Source organism: Gymnodraco acuticeps, unplaced genomic scaffold (assembly GCF_902827175.1).
Source record: "Gymnodraco acuticeps unplaced genomic scaffold, fGymAcu1.1, whole genome shotgun sequence".
NCBI classification, from domain to species: domain Eukaryota; kingdom Metazoa; phylum Chordata; class Actinopteri; order Perciformes; family Bathydraconidae; genus Gymnodraco; species Gymnodraco acuticeps.
In genome coordinates, this window is record NW_022990699.1 from 1,062,142 (window position 1) to 1,085,631 (window position 23,490).

General features: G+C 39.8%; 1 protein-coding gene across 3 annotated transcripts in view; it reads left to right on the forward strand.

Annotated features, from left to right (window-relative positions):
- pcdh11 (protocadherin 11) overlaps positions 1 to 23,490 on the forward strand; it is a 142,000-nt gene that overhangs the window by 75,684 nt on the left and 42,826 nt on the right. For all 3 annotated transcript variants that reach the window (XM_034230915.1, XM_034230916.1, XM_034230917.1), the window contains 2 exons: positions 12,112 to 12,147; positions 16,934 to 17,132. In XM_034230915.1, the coding sequence (XP_034086806.1) occupies positions 12,112 to 12,147; positions 16,934 to 17,132 (235 nt within the window). The remainder of the gene's footprint in view (positions 1 to 12,111; positions 12,148 to 16,933; positions 17,133 to 23,490) is intronic.

Consider the following 23,490-nt stretch of genomic DNA (forward strand, 5'->3'; position numbering starts at 1 on the left):
TAGTTGTTGTAGGGATGAGGTAGAGAGACCTTGATTAGCAGCAGAGGTGGCTGCACCTATCCTGAAGGAATGTCCCAAGTATGATATGGGTGATAGGCCGGATTTAATGAGAACTAAATCGTCGGACGTAGAGTTACGCCCAGTTTATGCCCAGGCCCAGCTGGTGCACTCCACTCCAGAAGCTTAGAGATGTTCAGACCCTTTGATACAATTAAGTCCAGGGTGTGCCCCTTATTGTGTGTCGGACCCTTGACATGCTGAGTCAGTCCAAAATTGTCGATAACACAAAACAGTTCTTTAGCCCCTCTATCCTGGGGATTGTCAACATGGATATTAAAATCACCAACAATGACTAGGCGGTCAAAGTCAATACACACTATAGACAACAACTCGGTAAAATCATCAACAAAGCTTGCACAGTATTTGGGTGGTCTATAGATGTTTAGGAAAATAGCTTGTGTAAACATCATAGGGTTTTTATTTCATTAATAATTTAATATTTAGTTTTACTTTAATGGTATTAGAAATAAGTGTAATGATAAGAGTTAGAATGTACAGACCCATTTCTACAAGGTAAATGAATAAGATGGAGCTTGTTAACAAACTTTTCCCTGTGTCTTTTTACTTTATTCCTCTGCTTTACCCAGCTATGGCTAAAAGGGAAACTTGCTTTTAGATTTTTTAAGGTAATGCATTGTTACAGCTGCACCTGACATGCTACTACCAAATAAGACACACATAAACGTACAGCACTATTATGTGTATATGTGGCATGTGCTTATTGAGGAGAAAATCTGAGGCGAAAAAAAGCTTGTTTGATAGTAAAGAGGCGTCAATGCCGCAAAACAGGGCACTGGTATTTCCTCACATTGGCATGGGTGAAAATACAGAGCCGAAAGCACATGGTGTTTGATATTACTAACACCAACAAGCGCACTTAGATGCCATGCTTAAGTTCTTCTGGTTTAATGCTAATTACTGCCAAATGGGGCTAAAACGTCTGCTAGCAATACCCATTAATGGATGCAAAACATTTTTACAGTACAAGGAGTAGTGTATTGAACCGTTGAATTCAATATTCTTGCACACTCAGATAAATACCCTTAGATTAAAAAGCTAAAATGTGCCAACGTGACCATAACTAGGATGCAATTCTACACGTTTGTTATCCCTTAGAACAAAGTGTTCATCTCTGCAATGCAATTACTAATTGATGTTGTAGGAAACAACTTGGGGCTTAAATTAACTCAGGAAAACATCTTAAGTTGGCCAGGTGTTGGTTTACTAATAACATTTTTGCTTTTTGCTATTGACAGTGGACTTTTTTCCAGTGGGTTTTTCTAGCAAGATGTGTCATTTTCTGAAGATGGTTTCAGGAAATTACTTTTCTTTACTTCAATGGTGTGCACAGTCCCCAGATCACAGCCTAATAAAACACTTTGGAGAAGAGGTGAAGTGGGATGTTCACAGAATTCACGCCCCTGAAAAACTGAAAAAACGATTCTGTCAAGTCCGGATAGATCAAAATCCCTACAGAACATGTGTGGCCCCTTGTTAAATCAATTCTTCAAAAGTGAAATTACGATTCTGATGTTCAAATAATGCAATATACAGTTATACCAAGGTGTACCCAATACAATTGTCAATAAGTGTATTTACAACCACTTGAGACCCTCGGCTGAAATATTCCCCTCCTCGGCTTCTTAGCATAGACACCATGACATCCTGGATTTGCATAGTAGTAAAGATCAATGTAGCTCTTGGAGGCTGGTGCCACTTATTCAAAAAAAGCTCCCCTTCTTTTCCCTATAGTGTAGGCCTACTCTAGAGCAAAAAGGGGTTATAGTATAGCGGATAAGCACAACAATTGTGCATTTTATGAGAAAAGCATGACATTTCTAGCATAGTTAGTGCATACCATAAGGTTTATTTTCAGATGTGAAGGGAAGTCAGATTTGACCTGTGAGGACCGTGAGAGGTCAAATCCAAGATGGCCGCCAGTCTCTCAGGTCAAATGTTCAAACACGCTTAATTTTGGAACCAAAAGTGGTAGAAAAACATTTAAGGTGTCATATCCAACTAAATTAGGGATGCCCCATCATTTGGTGATACTTTTGAGATCGCCAGAATTCACGAAAATGCATTTAGGTGAAGATAAAGGTAGAAATTGACCAAAAATAAGCTGTCAATCAGTTGAAATTTGCAAAATTGCAAATTATTTATCGTGTGTGTGTGTGTGTGTGTGTGTGTGTGTGTGTGTGTGTGTGTGTGTGTGTGTGTGTGTGTGTGTGTTTGGTGGCAGATGTGGCGCAGTTATGTATTTTGTATATCCATGCTTCAACTAACTGGGTATAGATGCATTCTCTGTAGAGTATGTTTTCTTGAGCCATACAGGTAAATAAATCCTGGATAATTATATGTAGCTTATGGTCCCGCCTTACCAATGATATCAACTTATCATCAGCTAGATAAATGACATCAAAGTAACAGTCAAATCCAAGATGGCCGCCAGTCCGCTGTGTTTATTGGCCACGTCTTTTTTAATTTTGGAACCAAACGATGTAGAAAATAATTTAAGGTGTCATTTCCAACTGAATTGGACAAGGACAAGGTAGACATTTAACAAAAAATAAGCTCAGGTCAGGGTGGCTCTTCCACCAAGTCAGTGACACCTCTGCCATCAGCCTACACAATTGTGCCACCAGCAGCCCTAAAGACAAAGATCTTAAGTGCGCCGGTTGTACAAGGTCCTGTGAGACCTCCCAACCTCCTGACTGCTGCAGCTGCCAAAGAAGATATGTGCTCAGCAAAGTCAAGACAGCTGTTGAAAAGTCTACCATGGATGGCTGGATATCGTGGTTTGCCTACCACGCTGATGCGCACCAAGCTGTCATCCCACCTGCAGCAATAACCGCACTATTGCCTCTGTTTCTTGACAATGCACACTCAGTGGCAATGATACCTCACTCCATGGACATCGTCAAGGCAGCAGTTTAGCACGTGAACCCTGGTCAGATTCCTGTCCTTGCAGCTGACCAAGCACTGTATGCTCTTGCTAAGGAAGTCCAGTGGACCTGGCCAGCCACTTATGGAGAGGATCACTTTGTGATCATGTTCGGTGGTCTACACATTGAGATGGCCATGTTGAAGTTGCTGGGAGACTGGCTGGAAGACAGTGGCTGGACGAACACCCTGGGACAGGCTGACATTGCAAGTTCCGGAAAAGCAAATTCCTTCATACATGCCAGGCATGTCACCAAGACCCGCCATGCGCACCAGCTCACAGCTGCAAGCCTTTATACACTCCTCCAACAAGCTTACAGTGAAGACTGCACACCTGATCCCTAAAGACCCTGTCATTGGAGCTTCTCTTGCTGCGGTACATCAGGTCACTTTGTGAAGGTAACTTCCAGCTGTACGTGGAATCCCTGACACAGATCATGCCCTGGATGTTTGCCCTAGATCACACACACTACTCCAGATGGCTTTCCGTACACATCCGTGACATGATGACTCTCGTTGAAAAACATCCACATGTCCTATAGCAGAATTCAAGTCTAGACATTTTGTGGTGCACAAAACCAGCAACAAGTTCTCTGCCATGGCACTCGACCAGTGCCATGAGCAGAACAATGCAATGGTGAAAGGTTCTGGTGGGGCTATTGGACTGACTGGCAATCCAGGAGCACTTAGACACTGGATGGTAGCAGGGCCAGAAATGTCCAGGATCACTACAGAGTTTGAGCAACAGCATAGTGCTAGTGACACTGGGCACCGTCATCACGACCAGCAACCTGGCGTACAAGCAGCATTTCTGAAGGAAGTTAAAGCACTTGTGACAGTGCTGGAAGAGATGGGAAATCCATTCCTAGAACACAGCCAAGATTTACTAGTCATTGACACAAGGGACATCATGGACATCAAAGTGGCTGAAACTGTGAGAAGGATCGAGACCCTTGGTGAGGAGCAGTACACCACGTTTGTGAAAGAGAGGCTAGAACAGTGTACAACACCTGTCACACAAACACTTCCAAAGAACAAGTTGCCACTGTTCAGTAGGCCACCGGTCAAGATGAAGTCGAAACAAAAGGCACAGCTTGCAGCACTGAAGAGTGACTGTGGTCTCTTTTCGAGGCTGTACATCTCCTGTCAAACACGAGATGGAAACATCAACAATTTATTCTCCCATGAAAACCAGGGATCCCCACCAGCTCTGTCAACTGGAGGCAAAATTCGGATTGGGGTTAAAGCAGATCTACTTTGCTGCCTAGAATCAGATCTGCTTGAAAACAGTAGTGTACCTATGGCTGATGCAACAATTTTCGATGGTGCAGCTGTGGTTCAAATGTTAAATCCTGGAACATCAAGAACATTTCAAGAGTATGGAGACAGAGTGTTTTCACCATACATCTCTGCTCAACTTGAGAAAAGCAGCCGCATTTACCTTGTCTGGGATGTATACCTACCTGCCAGCCTGAAAGCCTCAACCAGACAAAAGAGGGAAAAGGGTGGCTCCTTCTACTGTGATACCAAAGAACTGGAAGGACTTTCTTCGATGCGATGAGAACAAAACCGACTTGTTTGCTTTCCTGTCTCGCAGAGTTGTTCATCTTCCTCTCGCAGAGGGCAAGGAACTGTATGCAACAGATGGAAGTGGAGTCCTTTGCTCTCCTGCTGAGTCTTACTTAGCCTGCCTTGCCCCGAGTTCTCAACAGGAGGCCGACACTCGTCTACTTCTGTGTGTGGCAGATGCTGTGCAAAAGGGGTGTAAGAAGGTGACCATACGTACAGTTGATACCGATGTGGTGGTACTGGCTGTGGCTTCATTCAGCAAAATAGCTCCTGATGAGCTGTGGGTTGCCTTTGGTGTTGGATCAAGCTTTCACTACATAGCTGTTCATGAAATTGTTGCCACAATGAATCCAACAAAGTGTCTGACTCTCCCAGTCCTTCACCCTTTCACCGGGTGTGACACCGTCTCTGCCATCGCTGGCAGAGGGAAGAAGACTGCCTGGGAAACGTGGAAGTCTTTCCCAGAGGTGACTGGTGCTTTCAATGAACTCCCAGCATGCCAAGTGAGGTCAGTGAAGGATCAATGTTACTGCTGGAGCGATTTGTGGTGCTGATGTACGACCGAACCAGTGAGAGCATGGAGGTGAATGATGTCAGGAAACAGCTCTTCACACAGAAGTCTAGATCTCTAGAGAACATTCCTCCAACCCAGGCAGCACTGAAGCAGCACATCAAGCGCACTTGCTACCAGGCCAACTGTTGGAACCAGGCATTGGTCCTGGATCCAGAGATGCCATAGCCGTCTGACTGGGGCTGGACAGAGGAAACAACTGGGTGGCAGCCACTTTGGACCACTCTACCTGAAGCATCAAAATCGTGCCATGAATTGATCCACTGTCGCTGCCAGAAAGGGTGCACTGGACGATGCAAGTGTGCCAAAGCTGCACTGAAGTGCACTGCACTATGTTTCTGTTCTGGAGACTGTTAGATTTAGATCTGTATTATTATCATCATTAAAATAGACTAGCACCATGGGTCTATTATTTTGTATTAATATCCCTATAGTTTCAAAATTGAAGCACATTTCACTATATTGCATAGGTCGAATCCAAAAGTTTTTAATGTAATTTGACCTTGTCCTTGATCTAAATTAATAGTCTTTAATTCTGGCGATCTCAAAAGTATCATCAGATGAATGGGCATCCCCAATTTAGGTGGAAATGACACATTAAATGACACATTATTTTCTACATCGTTTGGTTCCAACATTTAAAAAAACGTGGACATTAAACACAGAGGACTGGCGGCCATCTTGGATTTCACTGTTACTTTGATGTCATGTATCTAGCTGATGATAAGTTGATCTCACACACACACACACACACACACACACACACACACACACACACACACACAAAATAATTTCCAAATTTGCAAATTTCAACTGATTGACAGCTTATTTTTGGTCAATTTCTACCTTTATCTTCACCTAAATGCATTTTCTTGAATTCTGGCGATCTCAAAAGTATCACCAAATGATTGGGCATCCCTAATTTAGTTGGATATGACACCTTAAATGTTTTTCTACAATGTTTGGTTCCAAAAGTTTGAACATTTGACCCAAGAGACTGGCGGCCATCTTGGATTTGACCTCTCACGGTCCTCACAGGTCAAATCTGACTTCCCTCCACATCTGAAAATAAACCTTATGGTATGCACTAACTATGCTAGAAATGTCATGCTTTTCTCATAAAATGCACAATTGTTATAATATGAGAGCTTATCCGCTGTACTATTAGCAGTGAGTGATGTGGATAAAGAAAGTCAGACACTTCCTCAGCCAGAGTCAACCTCAAAGAGCATTTTGTCCTGTATCTTCTTTTAGTAAAGTACCTGCAACCCTCCTCACATCAGTACTAAATCAAGGTCTGTTTCACACTATTTGATGCTGTTTGATGTCACTTGAGATGTGAAACAAGTAATGGAAGACAAAAAAAAGCACATATGCTCTAAAACTGGCATTGCATTTTTTGTCTTCCATCTTCATCTTTAAGCACAAGAGTAATATTTTTTGTAAGCGATAATCATTAAGTTAGATGTCACTGTGTTATGAAGGATGTCCTTCAAGCCGTGCCTGATTTCAAGGGACAGCTTGACAAAACTCACTTTAAATTTGGTTGGAAGCATGTCTAATTGAATTTTGATACGTAATTAAATCAAGCAATAAATCAGCCCAGATCCCACTGCAACTGACAATTCAACACTCCTGAGCACCACAAGCTAATTATGATGAAGTTATTATCTCAGCCAAAGGGAGTACTCTGAATGGCTCCTTCTGCATCACGGAAAATCTTTTCAACTAGAATGTACTCAACCTTGAGGAAAGGGCATCTCTCGTATTAAGGAACCGGAAGATCCTATAAATGTCACTCGCTTGGTTGGAAATGCTTCCAAGTTGAAACATTGTCCCACTTTGATCAGGTGATTAAAGCCAGCGACTGATTTTGACTCATTTGTACACATCCACATTGATGCAGAAAGGCAGAAATGATTTCATGTGTTGTAAATCAGCAATTATAGCTGGTAGTAATTTCTGTCAATAATCCCTTGATGTGTAGGAAGTGGCTACAGTATATTGATTTAACATGGATTAAAAGCATCGTCCTCATCATCTGGTTCCCAGTCTCATGTGGTTAATCAATTACATTCCCTTGCGATTTAAGTATGCTTTAGATGCCATGCACCGTGCATGTAATCTCATGACATAAGGTATTAAATAAAGTCTAATTTTAACTTTGCAGCCATGTGTCATATCCATCTCTTATAATACCTTCCCTAAGTACACAGATTGGTGTGTCAGGAACAGGGTGTAAAACACATTTTGGTCTGCCACATGATCCTTATAAATAAATAAGCGTAAACTGTGTTTTAATGATCATCATGCTTGAAGCTGCAACATCTTTTACAAACACATAAAGAAGTGAAAAAAGGCAACATTCTACAATTCCCCAGATAACCACACAAGATCAAGCTGGTATGGTTCCGTAAATGAATCCTCTGCAACAATTACCGGAGTAGCCTCCCTCTGCATAATTTGATGAGCAAAAAGAAAATTGATGAACTTTTTTAATTATTACGCCGCTTGGGATTCTGACACAAGCACCACAGAGAGAGGAGGGGGCTCTCCATACAGCTGATAGGGAGTTTTTTTTCTCCCTTCCCATTTTTTCCTCTTTCCACCTTCCCTTCTTTAATTCACCCAATTTGTCGGTCCAAATGAAACAGCAAAAGGTTAGAGTGTGGAGTAATTAACAGCAGCTAGCCTAATGAAATCAGGAGGGGCCGGTACACTGGGAGGATCAATATTTTGCTAAGAGTGAAACAAGAGGGGGTGATTGTCCAGGGGAAACACATATATAGAGGACCACTTAATAATAATAAGCTGATGAAAAGGCAACATGTTGTCCACTTGTAAATCAAAATGGGCTCGAACAAACTGTGACATTATTGCTGTCTAGTAATTGTGTTAAAGCAAAGTTGGTCCTTGTGCACACTCAAGAAGTGTAAAGGATTTATACCACTCAGCGGTTTGCTGAGAGGGTTTCCCTTTATTGAATGTCAATAACTACGTCAATACACTTTGGACAACTGAACACCAATGCAGAGGGAAATGGGGATTCTATTTATTTAAGGCTACACTTAAGTGTATTGAAGACTTTATTAGCCTTTTTTGATGAGGAGGTGTTTTGTTTGCAACAGTTTTATCACGCTCCCTAAGACATGCTGCGTTAGAAATATAAGGGATGTAAATATAAGGGATGTAAACTTGAATTCAGCCCACTGTTTCTTGGCTGAGATACGCACGTTGAGTGCACACATGAGCAGATGGCATGCACGTCAAAGTTTTTTCCACTGTGAATATTTATATTACGAGTGCATATGTTTGCATGTGTGAATATGACACCTGAAGAAACTGTTAATTTTCTTCTTTTGATATTTTAGCTACATCCAGCTCAGGGATAGCAGGCTACATGCTTTTCTCCCAATCTCTCAACACATTGTAGACAGTGGCACTGCCCTAATATTTCTGGAGAACTGAGGTAGTGAGTGAGTCACCAATGACTACCTTAATCTGACTCAAAACAAATGTGAAATACACAAAGGCAATATGTAGCCGCTTAAGAAACTGGCTAGCTATCCGGCTTCCTGTCCCTTTGCTTCACTCGGTGCTTCTTCACACCTTCAAATGTATTTACATTACGAAGTCTACTGGAAATGTTCGAGACTGTAGAGATGGGAGTTGCAGATCTCATTAGTGTTAAACTATTAGGAGCATGGGGACCCCAGGGATGAGGGGTTTTAAGGTTTTCACTGTAGCTTGAAGTTATCGCATTATACACTCTTTTAAAACTGTTTTTCACAAACTTGCCTAAAGACGCTAATTTAAATAACTCAACTCTGATGTCCTATTCCTGACAGATTCAAGAGGTCAGCCAATTTAGCTAGGACATATAAACGTTTTTTCTCACTGATTCTATTATGAAGAATACGTATTTGTGAAGCTGGAAATCTGATCATTTTGACACCTGCTCTAGTAATTGCTAAAAATGAGCAGTAGGAAAATGAAGTTGATTGATATTCCAATGTAATGTTGACATGTACCTTTGTGAGCTTGATGACAGAGAGGTCAGGGGAATTTCCCATCAGAGAAATTGGAATAACTAGACCTGAAATCCAGACATAGTTATTTAATTGGCTGTGTGTTTGAAGATGGCTTTCGGGAAACAGTACCTCTGGTTATTTTTGTTTGAATACAAGTCTGTTTTTTATGTTTTACACACAGTTTAGGGGCTGAGAATATGCTTGAATTCCAAAAATTATGTTTTTAGAGTGTTGATGTAGGAACACAAAATTAGCTGATATAGCTCTCTAAGAATTGTCAATGAATTGTAATTCGAATTTGTAATTAATAATTAGGTTTGTTGTTTCCTCACAATTATTAAGAGATATCTTTCTGTTCTATTCCTTACTTTCTCCCCATACAACAGTACAGGACTGTCGAGCTATGTATGGTAATAACATAAAGAATTCTCTGGCCAGGTGTTGATATTTGTATTAATTCAGATTATTTTGTATACTATAAATGTAATGATAAATGCAGTGAAGGAAAATGATTATCGTATAGACAAAAGCTGATGGGAATTATTTTTTTAATATCGTTGCTATGCACACAGTGGATTCATTGTCTTTCTCTTGCACACTGCAGGCTCCCGCCATAGATGTAATATTAGCTACCCTCCAGTCACCTACGCACAGCTGGAATGCACTCTTACCTACCTTCTGTCAAAGCCTTTTGATTATTACCCAGTCCCCCTCCCTCTGTGCCAGCCTGCCATGCCATAGCTCAGACCCTCACTGGAGACCAGGGGTTATTGCAGCACTTCAGCCCGTCTCTGGTTGGTACTGTAACTGAGTGCTGGGGAACTCATAGACTGCACTGTATAGTGAGCATGTGCTTCACGTGTGTATAAATGCATTCCATATAATGCTACAGTATGCTATATGATTCCTTAACTCCTACCTACATGCATGTATTCATTGTGCAGCCACTGTATCTCAAAACTGGGATTCATTTGGATACAGAAACAGAACACAATAAGGTCTGGTGTTTTTAATCAATTATTTATCCAATATTTTAATGATCAGAGTGCCTGGGGTGATCAAAGGCTCGGTTCAAGCTCCACTGCCTTTGCTCGCTAAGACATCCCTCTGTACTTTGATGTGGTTCACCAACAAATGCACTTATCTTAAGCATAACTCTCTCTCCCAGGCTTGCATGTGGGTGCTTTGAAACCACTAGTTTGAGAGGCGTATAACAGAGAGAGGGTCACTGACCAATCCTTGCTGGGGAGAAAAAAATAGATATCTCTCTGATTTATGGGCTCCAGCAATCAGATGTACAATTACTATTTTGAATGTCATCTAAGTACGAGACAAGCATAGGTCACCTTCTCAGATCTCCCATGTACATTATTATCATATATTTAATTGGTTGGCAAGGTCTCTAACTTGAAGTGTGTGTCACAAGATGCTGAATAAAACATTACTTGGAGAAGAAACAACTGCTTGATGGCAGCCTCAAGTAAAACCCTTGCTTTAAATGACCAGTCAGTGGATGCAAATGAGTTACTCTTCAAATAGACCTGACAAATGTTGGTGTGCTCAAATATGCAATTATTTATATTGAAAATAATCTCATATACTAAAACATAAAGTTAAAACATGTTACATTCATTATCCTTGTCAATGAATTATTAGGGATTAGTGCTATAGCAGTTCCAGACTTAATGACAGTTTGGTGTAGTGATAAGTACGTTATGAATAATTCCAGCTCATATCAAGGTTATAAGAGCTTTTTATATATAACATATATGTCACCATATGCACAACATGTCATGTGTCAGATCGTGTCTATATTACATTTTTGCAAAGCCTGCATGTGCATTCTCCCTATAATAATTGTATATACAGTATCAACCACACTAACCATTCCTTATAGCAGAACATTTCAGCATTAAATGTTATGCATGCATGACTTTAGTTGTCTAAATGGTAAACAATTCTCAAATGTCTTCATATGTCTCCACACAAACATGTTGTGTATATATATATATAGTGTATACATACAGTACAGTATGTGATAAATACTTTTCAATACAAATGATATCACTGTGCCAGGTAGTTATTTGTCAGAAGTTTGGAGACCTTACTTCTTAATTTAGTTTGGTTCTCCACCCTGAAGCTCCATTTTGTTTTTGATGAATGGCTTTGGTTGTACCGTTATCGCTCAGTTAGTAGCAACATCCCTTATTGAACAATTATGGCGGGATAATCTGTTGACATGAACTTGTTTCCTGTTCATTGTTTTACCGTTCCACCTCAGCAGTCCTTTCTGCTTCTCCCCCTGTCTCAGTGGCTTCTCCCTGCCAGATTCATTCTATTTTCTTTGCAAATCAAGTCATGTACTTGGATTATTATACACAGTACAAAGAAAACAAAATTGGTGATTACAAATTAAATACTCTTATCTCTCTGTGAGTTATCTCAGTCCCCAGAGAGAGGATGCTATTTCGCAGGCTTGCGGGTGTCTTTTGTTCCCAATTTAGAAGCTTGACGCTGTTTATTGTTATTTTTTGATGCTTCATTTGATATTCTGCTCACTTTGCTTTCTGACATGCAGAGAAAACATCTTTATCAAAGTGTCAGTTGTATGGCTTGTGTTGCCAGGATGTCAGGTTTGCCCTATTCTCTACAGTTCTGGGGAGAGGGTGTGTGCTCTGCAGTCAGTTTGTTGGCGTACCCACCGTTTATGTGCTTGACAAACATGAGGAAGAAATCAATATGTACCCTAAATCTCAATTCAAACTTAAAAATATATATATTTTAAACCTCAAAATCTATGAGGGTGTCAATTTTGAACTCTGACTGGAAAGATCCCACTGAAGTTTCCTTTGTTTGCTTCACATATCCATTTCTATAGTAAATCCTCTGCAGAGTTCCAATCAGACAGTGATGTGAAATGTTCTTTTGTCTTTGCAGGAGGCCTGTCAACTCGGCAAGATAACCTCTGTGAATGTAAGTCTGTTCTCTGCTCCTTCTTGCATGTGCATTTCCATCATTAAAATGTCTATTTGCTTTCTTTTTTCACACGTTACAGCTTAAACAAATCGGCATGTCTCCCCTATACTATTTCTTGCCAGGAATATACATAATTGTTTCCATTTGAAAACCACAGTTAGAGTTCAATCTTGTAACTTCAGTTGAAAGGTTCTGTTGGTTAAAAAGAGAGAAACCATCAAGGTTATGAAACACTTGTAGAAAACCCTTTTTTTATCTTAAAATTATTATCTTACAGCAATAACTTATCTATTTATCTCATTCATGGAATGATCTTTGATTTTGTATAGAGCTTTTTAAATATGTGAGGTTGTGCGTGGGTTTCTGTGATGCTGTACATATAACAGAAGTAGATGTACTGTTAAGTTCTGCTGAGAGTAAAATGCCAATGTATTTACTTTCAATTGGATGTTTTTCTTATATTACTTTAAGTGGATTTATTCAGGGGTATACTTTGCATTAATACTGTCATATTTCTTGTTGCACAAAAAGATCATAGCATATGACTCATTAACAGTTACAATGTATTCAATCAAATAAATCATAGGTCAAAAATCACCCAGTATTCTGTCTGCCCACTAGCTGCTACAATCACCTCCTTCTTGCATGTTCCCGCAAACTCATCATTTCATAAACAGTGACATATCACCTCACACATAATAGGCCGCGCTGGAACAGCGTGTACAAAAAGGAAGGACACACCCACAAAGCGAAATCACTAACAGATTTGTGTGGATGTTGCCCGATCTTGACATCAAGCAGAATAGAAATATGTGGCACAACCCTTTGGGAGAAATACCTTGCCAATGCTGTTTTTATTATTTTGTCCTCCTTATAAGACATGTGAGACATGACAAATCACCATCTCCTCTGAAAAGATTTATGCAGGTCTAGGTGTACCCGCAAGCTGATCCTTATCTGAAATGGCAGAGCCAATCTCCCCTGATTCACTCCTAAGTGGTCCCTGTTTATCACTCAAAGTGAGGTGGTTGTCAGCCAAGAACTACTTCTCTGTGTAGGACTGAAATCTTTGCTGTTTTTGAGAGCAGTAGTTGGGGGGTAACGTTCATCCTAATAAAACTCAGAGCCGTGGCCTTCTAAAGGACATGGTTGTCGGCTGCTATTCCCTCTACGTCTAAATATAACAGACTTCTAATCCTGTAACGTGTGAATCCAGCCCAATCTGCCTATTGTCTGGGTGGTTACCAGAGGGAGGGTTTTGGATTGGCTGGCTTGTTATATGGTAGAACTTGGCACCCATCTCTCCTGTTCATTTTATCTCTGTGTACATACTTCTCAAGGCAGTGTTTTATCTGGCTGAACGGGCTTTGTTTGGTCTTGATATCTCTTACCGCAGCTTGTCTTTGCTTTATGGATTTCTGGCAGCTTCTTTAAATAAGTGATAATGCTTACCTTGCTTACACTCACCTTGACTCCTCTGTGAATGTTTGTCTTTCAACATTGATGTTTTATTCACCTTAGTCAATCCTTCTGACAGCATACGTTTTATTTATTCCATTCCATTTAATGGTGCTTGTTCTACTTAACATTGTAATTAAATACGTCTTAGCATTGAGTTCATTGTAAAATCAAATGCGGCTTTTCCTAACATCTTGCACCGACCTGAATGTGCTTGAATAAACAGCCGTCTAAAATGAACACACTCCCTTATGCAAAATGATTATGTCCTAATTGTCACAGACAGCTGTTTGTTCTAATAGATTCTGGATGCCATTGTTGGAGCAAATTTCCAATAATTAGAGTCATGTGGAGAGGAAGCTTGCTTTTTGTAGAGCTGCCAACCTTCCATAAGTGGGCTCTTTCTTTTGCTGGAACCTGGACTTTTATCGTGCATCCTCAAGTAATTGGAGAAACAGCTGCCAACGCTGTTTGAGAACAAGAGATATTTAGACTCCTTGAAAAGCGTAGGCAAACATGGCACATAGAACTATATGATTTTGCCAACAAGGTATCCTTCTCCTCTCTGTCTTAGGAAATGAATACATCCGCATGAAGAGTGGAAAAAAAGCTCTTTCATACCGAACCTTAGAAATACACCTCATCATTTGGCAGCAAAATATGCACAAACTGCTGGAAAAACAAGATTAATTTAAAGGAGTCCTGCATAAAATATTTGCAGATTGGTCATAAATGTGTATGGTGCATATGAACAGATACTGAGCTCTTTACTGTCTTATTTTCTTAATATAATCAACAGCAACAAAAAGCATTTGTTTTTGAGTTGTTATCTCACACAGGTTGAAGGTTGTGTGTGTTTCTTGGTTCGTTTCTTTGACTGCATGCCCTTTTTCTCTTTATTTCTCACCTGTCTTTTACTTGGTGGCACACACTCACTCAGACACACACACACACACACACACACACACACACACACACACACACACACACACACACACACACACACACACACACACACACACAGTGATTTGTGTGGCCTCGGGATCTAGATGAATCAAGTAAATAGAATAATAAGCTAGCTGTTTCAACATCACAGCATTGAAAACCACTCAGTTGTGCTTTCAGAGTGCTAATTGTGTGGATTTAGGTTAGTCAACCCTCTCTGATAGTTTTTAAATGAAGCTTTTTTGTGCACTTAGTTTTTGGCAGTTTGTCCTTCATTAGTGGCAGACTTTATTTCACTCTCCTGCGCTCCAATTTTCTAAGCCTTATTTAGTCTTATCAAAGAACAATAAGCGGTAAAGTATTTTCACACAGAGACATCACCTCCTCCTGAGCTTAAAGGAGCGTGTCTTAATAATGTTTTTAAATTCAGGACTTGCATATTGCTCTTCTTGCTACAGCGATGAAGAAAATCAAGATAGTTATATTTGCTTTGAAAAAAAATCTCTTATCAGTTTGAATAATGGGATATATAAAATTCACCGCAATAACCGAAGCTGAGGGCGTAATTATATTTTATGTGTTTTATGCTCCTATACAGTGTGAGGCAGTATGATGCTACTCAGGGAGTCATGTGAAGACAGGAATTTAAGCAACAGAATATATCACTATGACAATTTTACCGATATTACCTCAAAGCTATGTCAGATCACCTCGCTACTCATTTTTTTGTCAAAGTAGAGGGAAATTATATGACAAAAACTGAAGAAAAATATGAAATCAGTGGTATCTACAGAACCCACGGTGCCTCACAAAATGAATGAGTGTAACTGTGCGGTTTGTTTTCTGGAGGAATCGCGAACATGATAGCAGACATCGCTCCCCACACAGGATTTGTTTTTCTTTTTTAAGCTCCGAAGAAAGGTCGCAACATGAACTTCTGTAAACCACCAGAGAAATCAAAGAGGCCTGCACCTTTCAGAAGAAAATGCCCACACTCCTGTGATCTCCAAGACTTTACAAATCAAAGTCTCAGCCTCCACACACATTCCACTTATTTTGTGTCTAAACTGGGTGAGAGGGAAACTAGGACATAGTTCAACCTGTTAATACACATCCAATCTTTATCAGGACGGGAAGTTGCAATTATAAATCTTTTACTGGGTTTAATATCTGGAAAGTAATTCACTAAACTCAACAGGCTAGAAATCATTTTTGGGTTATGAGGTCACTGTTTCAATTAGTGCCCCTAGTGATAGGATGCCATTTTGCCATATTTTATAACTAAAAGCAGTTGAAGATGATAGATGCAATGGTTGTTATCTAACAATAACCTCTGATACAATTAGGAATGGATTTCCCTTGTAAATACCATCTCACATTACTCATTTACCCATAAACAAGGACTGTCTTTAGGAGTAGAGAGAACAGTTATAAACGATTCGTAGTTTTATACCGATGTGCATTCATCTCAGGAACGACAGGACTGGATTTTAAATACTCTCTCTCTGGTGACCAATACATTTGTCAGTGTTTTGTTGAGAAAAACACTAAAGACAAGCACTATCTGAGGTCAAATCTCAAACGTTGGATTGACGATGACATTGTCTTTTTACAAGGTTGGTCATTCCCTTAGCTGATATAACCCTGCAGTGAGTTACGGTTTTGAATGCCCAGGTTTTGCAATCTCAGATATTTGTGTCCTGTATCTCAATACAATTGAGAAGAAAGGAATTTCTAATGTGGTAACTTTTTTTCCATTTACCACAAAGAATCAATGTGTATATCCAGAACATTTCCTTGTAGCTTATAACTCACTAGAATATATGGCGATGGAACTTCTCTCTTCTGCAAACAACGTCCCTGCAAAAACTCTTTTGATAATGTTCTATAAAGTTATCAAGAACACCTTGATACTTTTCAATGTCATATTTCAATGCTGTGATCACCAAGCATTTCCTCTTCATTTGACTTATGGTGGAAGCTAAATTCTCTCTCAACCTGGACATTTTATTTTATTTCCAACCTTTTTTTCTTCATTGTATTACTGTACTTAGTATTTGAGTCATTACACAATCAAGGGCCCTAGAAAAAGATGTTGTTTGATAATTAGAACAATTATCTTTATGGTGTTTGTCCTTTCTAATGCTTGGGCCTTGAATAGGAGACTATAGGCGTGACCTTCAGAATAACAGCTCCCCATTGGCTGGAGCCATACATCCGCTATTCCTTTTTCACTCCACAAACTTGTCATGTAATGATTTGTAATGTGTATTGCACTCTTAGCTACACTACACTGTTTTATTTCCTATTTTTTTACACCTTTTGCACATTTTACACAGGGGTTTCTAACAGAACCTTTCTGTTTGTTGGTTTGCTCCAGACGCAGCGCCGCGTGACGTTCCATCTTCCAGACGGTTCCCAGGAGAGCTGCAGTGACAGCGGGTTGGGAGACCCGGAGCCAAGCAGCACGGCCAGCACCACCCAGCCCCTTCCCCTCAGCTTCCCCCAGGAGGAGTACTATGAGCAAACATCACCTAACAGCCGCACCGAGGGAGATGGAAACTCAGACCCTGAATCTAGTGAGTACTTTTTACTTTTTACTCAGACAGCAGGCGCATTATGATATTTAGTTTTTCTCATTTTTTCTAAATGTTGCGTTATTTATTTTGGCTGTTTCAACATAATGTAATTTACAAGTGGCCATCTGTGTTGTTATGCAGTAAAATTATTTCAAGGGATAACAGTTGTGTTAGTCATAGGAACATGACTTCCTTCCAAACTTTTAACAAGATACAATTTTCAGTAAAAAACCTAGTAACAAGCTACCTACACATAAATATGTCTGCTACACATAATGCTTCTGTGAGGTCATTCTTTAGATAAGTGGTACAACAGTTTTGTTGAGTTCTACTTATTAAGATTTAAAACCAAAAACCCCTCTCATTCGTATTAGAAATGCAAATAAATTGGATTTAATCAAAACAAGCTGCAAATCTGTTGTCAAGGGAGTGCACACATAATATTAAGGGTGTAACTTGCACAACGGTGCATTTAATATCGACAATTTATTTTGCCAAAATGTATTTTTCAAATGTTGTAACATAAGCAATGGGGGAATTATACCTCTGAAGTTGAGACTATTTTGCTCAATTTATTCAAATGATTCAGAAGACAGCTGTCACTGTATGGCTTACTGCCCAATGACGTTCTACATAAAAAAGCCCCATTGAACGATGGGAACCACAACTCTTTCCTCATACATAAACAACAATAAAAAAAAATCATGGCTCAAATAACTGGCTGAGTGGAAAAAGAAATGTGATTAAGACACACAACAGAGGACCCTGGGTTTTTCCACCAACCATAGTGTGGATCCAAAGCCCGTGAACCAGCAGCATGCCAATGATGCTGCTGAAATGATTTTGCTCCACCTTAACATGAACAAGGCTATTCTGAGTCCCCTATCACTGTCCTTGTCACATACCAACCCCCTCCATATCAGGCTCGGTATTATAGTCCTGGTGGGTTAGATTTTATTTTCTGGAGGTAACCCTGCATCATATATTACAGGCTTGGTGGAGGCTCATATATGTGTAGACCTTCACTCCTCCTGTGGCCTGTGTGTATCATTCCTAGAAATGCATTAGCCATTGCACAGAGTTACCTGTCAACAACACAAGTGTGTTCTTTTCTTATTCTATCCGGCAGAGAAACCATCTACAGGACAGGTAGAAATAGATTGCTTTGCATACACCTACGTGCAGTACAGCCATTGTGTCATAGTTGTAAGTGAGACAACGGCCCATGGTGCATCTGCCTCCACAACAGCTGTGTTGACAGGTCTGGGGCATGGGTGTCAGTGAGAGAGTGTGATTGTGAATGCATTTGTTAGACATTAGACAAGATGGGTGACATCCTGGCGATAGATTCCTGTTCATTTACATGCAATGGTCCGCTACATATGTAATTGTTTTATATTTTATATTTCTGATAAGAAGATATTACAAGTTTACAATTTCAATTCAATTCAAAACCTTTATTTATCCAGGTAAAATCCCATTGAGATCAATGATCTCTTTTTCAAGGGAGACCTGCAGCAGTAGGTTCCACAAGAAGACATAAAAACAACAACAGAACAATAAAAGGACATCATACAGCAAAATGTACAGGGATTACAATTTACATATCTAACCACATGTACAGGTACCAACAGCATCTGATTTTGTAGCATCCAACCGAGCTTTAAAAACATGTAGTGGTACTAGCTTGGTAATTTTCCATTCTTTTTGCAGACTGTTCCATGTTAGTGGAGCTGCACATCTAAAAGCTTTCAATATTTACAACATAGCTACACACAACCAGCTGACCTCCATTCCCCACAGACACACACGCATGCACACACACACACACACACACACACACACACACACACACACACACACACACACACACACACACACACACACACACACATATTTGCACACCAGGCACGTGTATAAACACACATAGAAACACCTACATCTAATGATCAAACTTCTCCTTCCCCAGCTGTTCCCTTTTAATATATTCACCACAGTGACAGAAGTGATTCATATATGTGATTCATTCACATACAGAGGCAATTGCTCATCATCTCATTAATATTCAGTGACATAAACATCTCATACTTCATAAACTTACTCAAATACTGCACTTATTACCCATTTTCCCTCTGGGGTAATATTTGTTGAAGTGGATTAGTTTTAGATAGAAAACCATGCTAATGTAGTAAATGCATGTGTACTTATACAAATTGCTGCATTATAAATCAGAGTGTGAGTGTTTTAACAGACTAACTGAGAGAGAGTTTAAAATTGGTAATTGGAAAAGTCAGTTTAGTTATTTGACCAAAATCCCCCTAGTAATACTTTGTTGTAACGATATCCCACCAAATTATATTAAATGTAATTCTTACTGATAAAACCATAAAAAGGTGCCTTATGGCATTTGAGGGTTGAGTAAACACCATAAGAAGTGATATGATTAATATTATCCCTTATAAAATATATGTAGAAATATGCAGTGTTCATATTGCTTGAGTTTCCAGGCTGCCAAGACATACAGGAATGTAATATTTAATATTTCTATAATTTAGGTAAATTGACTTTACACCCCATATATTCTCGCCTAAAGTCAATAAAGGTCCTTCATTTGCTGTTAGATGCCACTGATTTAACACATGCACACTCTCGCACATCACTTGAGTGAGTGAATGTCGCCTGGCTCATCTGGCTTCATTTTCTACTTCCAGAAGTTAAAAGATAAACCCTGACTCTGTGCTGCTCAGTTTAAAAAGAGAGATGGGTCCTGTGGATGTTGACCGTCTCAGACGACAAGTGCGTTGGTGACAGATGGCGGCCTAAGATGGATGCGATTTGGTTTTATCAATGAACACCAGGCCGGCAGGCGGTGGCAATCTCACATTATGTCGACTGCATTTGTAAAGCAGAGAGAACTAGAAAGAGTGGAGAGGAGATGGAAAGGCTCCAAGTGAAGAGGAAGAAATAGAGCTGAGAGATTGAAATACTTAAAAGCCATGTTGGTAGAAAGAGAATTTCAGGAGTCAAACGTGGTATTGTTTCGTAAAGGTGCCTCAGCTTGGACCAGAATGTCAACTTGCACTGAATAATTGTCTGTGCCAAAGGCAAGCCATGTGGCCTTCTTATGACAATGAATTTCTCAACTCCTCTTTAAACCTGCATCTTTATTAGACCACCCACTCTTGAAATAAAGTTCATATGACATTTTATGTTTCTATTATTTATGAGTTAGGCGGCTGTTCATTTTATGGGCTCTTGCTCCCCCCTCCAGGCTTACTTCACCACCCGCCATCAGTCTTTCTGATGTCGCCTCCTTTGTCACACGATGTTCCGAAGGTTTTGATATTTCCTCCTCTGTCTCGACAAATAGATAAAAGCTGCAAATTAATATCATTAGCATGTGTGTTTTTATGTCCAACCCCCCTGCGTCTTACAGCTGGCTTTTACAGAACTGCACATCCAGAACAATTAAGCATGATGAATTGTACCTGTCCCTTTGGGCTAAATTGCAACACTTCATCAACACATCAAAAACAGGAATGCATAATGATATGCGATGCATTTCTTCCCTCGAATATGAAGGAAGTTCTCTTTCAGCTGATTTTCTCTACTGACTCAGTGGCATCCTCTCCACAGTGTTAAAAAGAACCGCCTTCTAGGCATCTGCAGCACCTTTTCCTGGATTCACTAAGTGCTCGGTTTAATTGTAAAGTAAAAGCAAGAAGTTGCTAAAAATATCATTTCCGACCCATGTTGGCTCACAAACTCCTCCTGTGGATTTGTGTAAGTATCAGTGGCCTTGTTCTGATCCGTGGGACTGCACTTGTGATCACTTAAGGTTTGCAATTGAATTATTAAATCCTGTGTTTTTATTTTTATGTTATTCTATTTTTTTCAATCTGTTCTTGACCTTATGAAGTCCTGAAAAGCATTATTTGTGCATGATGGGAATCATCATGTCATGAACGGCAAACAGAACTAAGCCCTCAGACAAAGTGCAGCAAAGTGGGAGCAAATCCCTGAGTCTAAATCCTTCACATTTTTCAAACAATACACAATTTTGTTCTCTGGGCGATTTGTAATATACTTATTTCTTTCTCCTGTTGTCAGAGCTGAGGGATTTAAGAGCTTGTGCTTTTCCCCACTTACAAGCAGCTCACTACAGGCAGTTTTGAAGCACTGCATTAGTCTCCAGAAGAAACATGAAAAAGCTGTACAATATAATGCCGTATCTTAATCTGTGGCATATGGCTTTGAAATGACCAGCTTACACCTTGTCTGTCTAAGATCTAAATCTGCTATTAAAATAAGCCAATCCGTTTTAAACACTGCAAGTATAATAAGATTACAGCTTTAAATGTGCTATACAGTGTATTATAAAAGAAAAATGTTTAACAACAAGGAATCGCTTCATCAAATAACTAGATATTAATCAAATATGTTGTTTGATTTTTAAATGACATTTAACATTGTCCAAATTAGTTTTTAAGGCTTTAAAAGTAAACTATGTATAATTCCTAATGCCTGCAGACAAATAATCTGATTAAAGGCTTGCTGAGTTCATACTTTATGTTGTTCCCAACTCTTTGATTTCAGCACGTCCAACATTTTCATAAAAGCTCTCAGACTGAGTTTCCAGTTGACTGATTTATAACTGCACGTTTTCACTTCTGTTGGAAAAGGCCACTTGACTTGATCTAGTGTACAGGGACTACTTGAAATTGTAATACTTCTCAAACACTGACTCTACCCAGTATATCTGGCTGCCAATACCAGTGCTAGGATTGGAATTCAATCTGCCCGTGAATAAAGTGATTTCATGAGGAATCCTAAAAGAAGTTGCATGGTGTTGGTTGGAACTCTTAGACAAAGCGGGACCAACCATCTTGCAAAACTGAAGCGCTACATTTTGTCATACGAACCAATAGTTTAGCACATCATTATGTGACGGCAACGACGAACGCCATCGTGTTCAGTAGAGTTAGCCGCATTAATTATTCATATGAGTCCAATCTCAGTTTCACTTTGAGGGTTCTCATATGCAATTAGAAGTAATGAATGTGCTTCTTAATTACATTCATTTGTGCAAATTTCCATTCCCCATTGAATTTTTCTGTGGAAACATTGTGACACTGACCAATGGCATATCATTTGCAATGTGACTAAATCCATTCAGCATAGAACAATTAGCTGTAATTAGTGTTACAATGTCATCAACGACCAGGGGGAAAGGCTGACATGCAAAGGCGAAGAGGACCCTTGTTCAGAGAGTTTAAAGTCCAGCATTGTAGGAGTTTACTGATAATTGGCTGACAATAGGTCAAAAAGATGATGAACTGTAAGACTGCAAGGCTTACGGTTTTTTTCGAACTAATTTTGTTTTCATGTTAAGTTGGCTGAGCAGGAATTATCTTTGATATGTATGGCCTTCTACACATTTACACACTTAGCACAACCTTTTACTCCTGCCATCCCATCTCGTCATCTGCTGCTGACAAATGAGCAGCTTCACTAAAGTAATTAAGAATGAAGTACGCTGCTTAAGGGTCGCTGGTGGTTGTTGAGAGATGGGATGGAGCATTTCTCATTCATTTCACATCATGACCTTACAAATTGTCATGTTATCAGAGATATGCTGGCTGTGACGTGTATATTTTATTCATGCCTCACATAAAATGGTAATGCAGCCTATTCCTCTTTTTGCAGTTATTTCACAATCTACAAGATCACTTTTTCCAACTCCTTTTTTTTCTCACATAATTTGCAGCAGTTTGCTTCTCGCTATATATTTTCCTGCATATAAATAAATAAAAGCCTTTGTGCCTTCTGGCTCCCAGAACTGTTTACAGCTGCCCCAGTGGGCCTGCAACAGATCTAAATGAAGCAACAGTGAGTATTAACCTACATAGATTGGACCTTTCCTTTTAAGATGATTTAGAATGTTTTTCCTCTCTCTTTGTTTTGACCGATGGGGGTCTAGCGCTGAGTCAGAAGGGGATTTAGATGGACTTATCTGTATCCTTCTCAACTGATTGGGATTTGGTGGAAGCGCTCAGTTCTCAGAGGTGAGATGGAGGGGAACCCTTGTTTTATCTGGTTCAAATGCCACACCAGTTGTCTCAGAGAGACAGACGAGCTATTGATCTGAAGGAGTCAACTCGGCTGGAAGAAATCTCTCTCCACCCTCCTTCAAACGACTGAGAAGTGTCATGTAAGAAACCTCCTTTTCCAGAGTATTAGACCTCTTCTCTGTTGCCCTGCCAAAGTCCTCTGTGAAGTTGAGACAGGGGCTTTGCGGTACAAACATCTAGATCTATACAGAACATGCTGGGAAAAGATGTTACATTTTGGGAGTAAG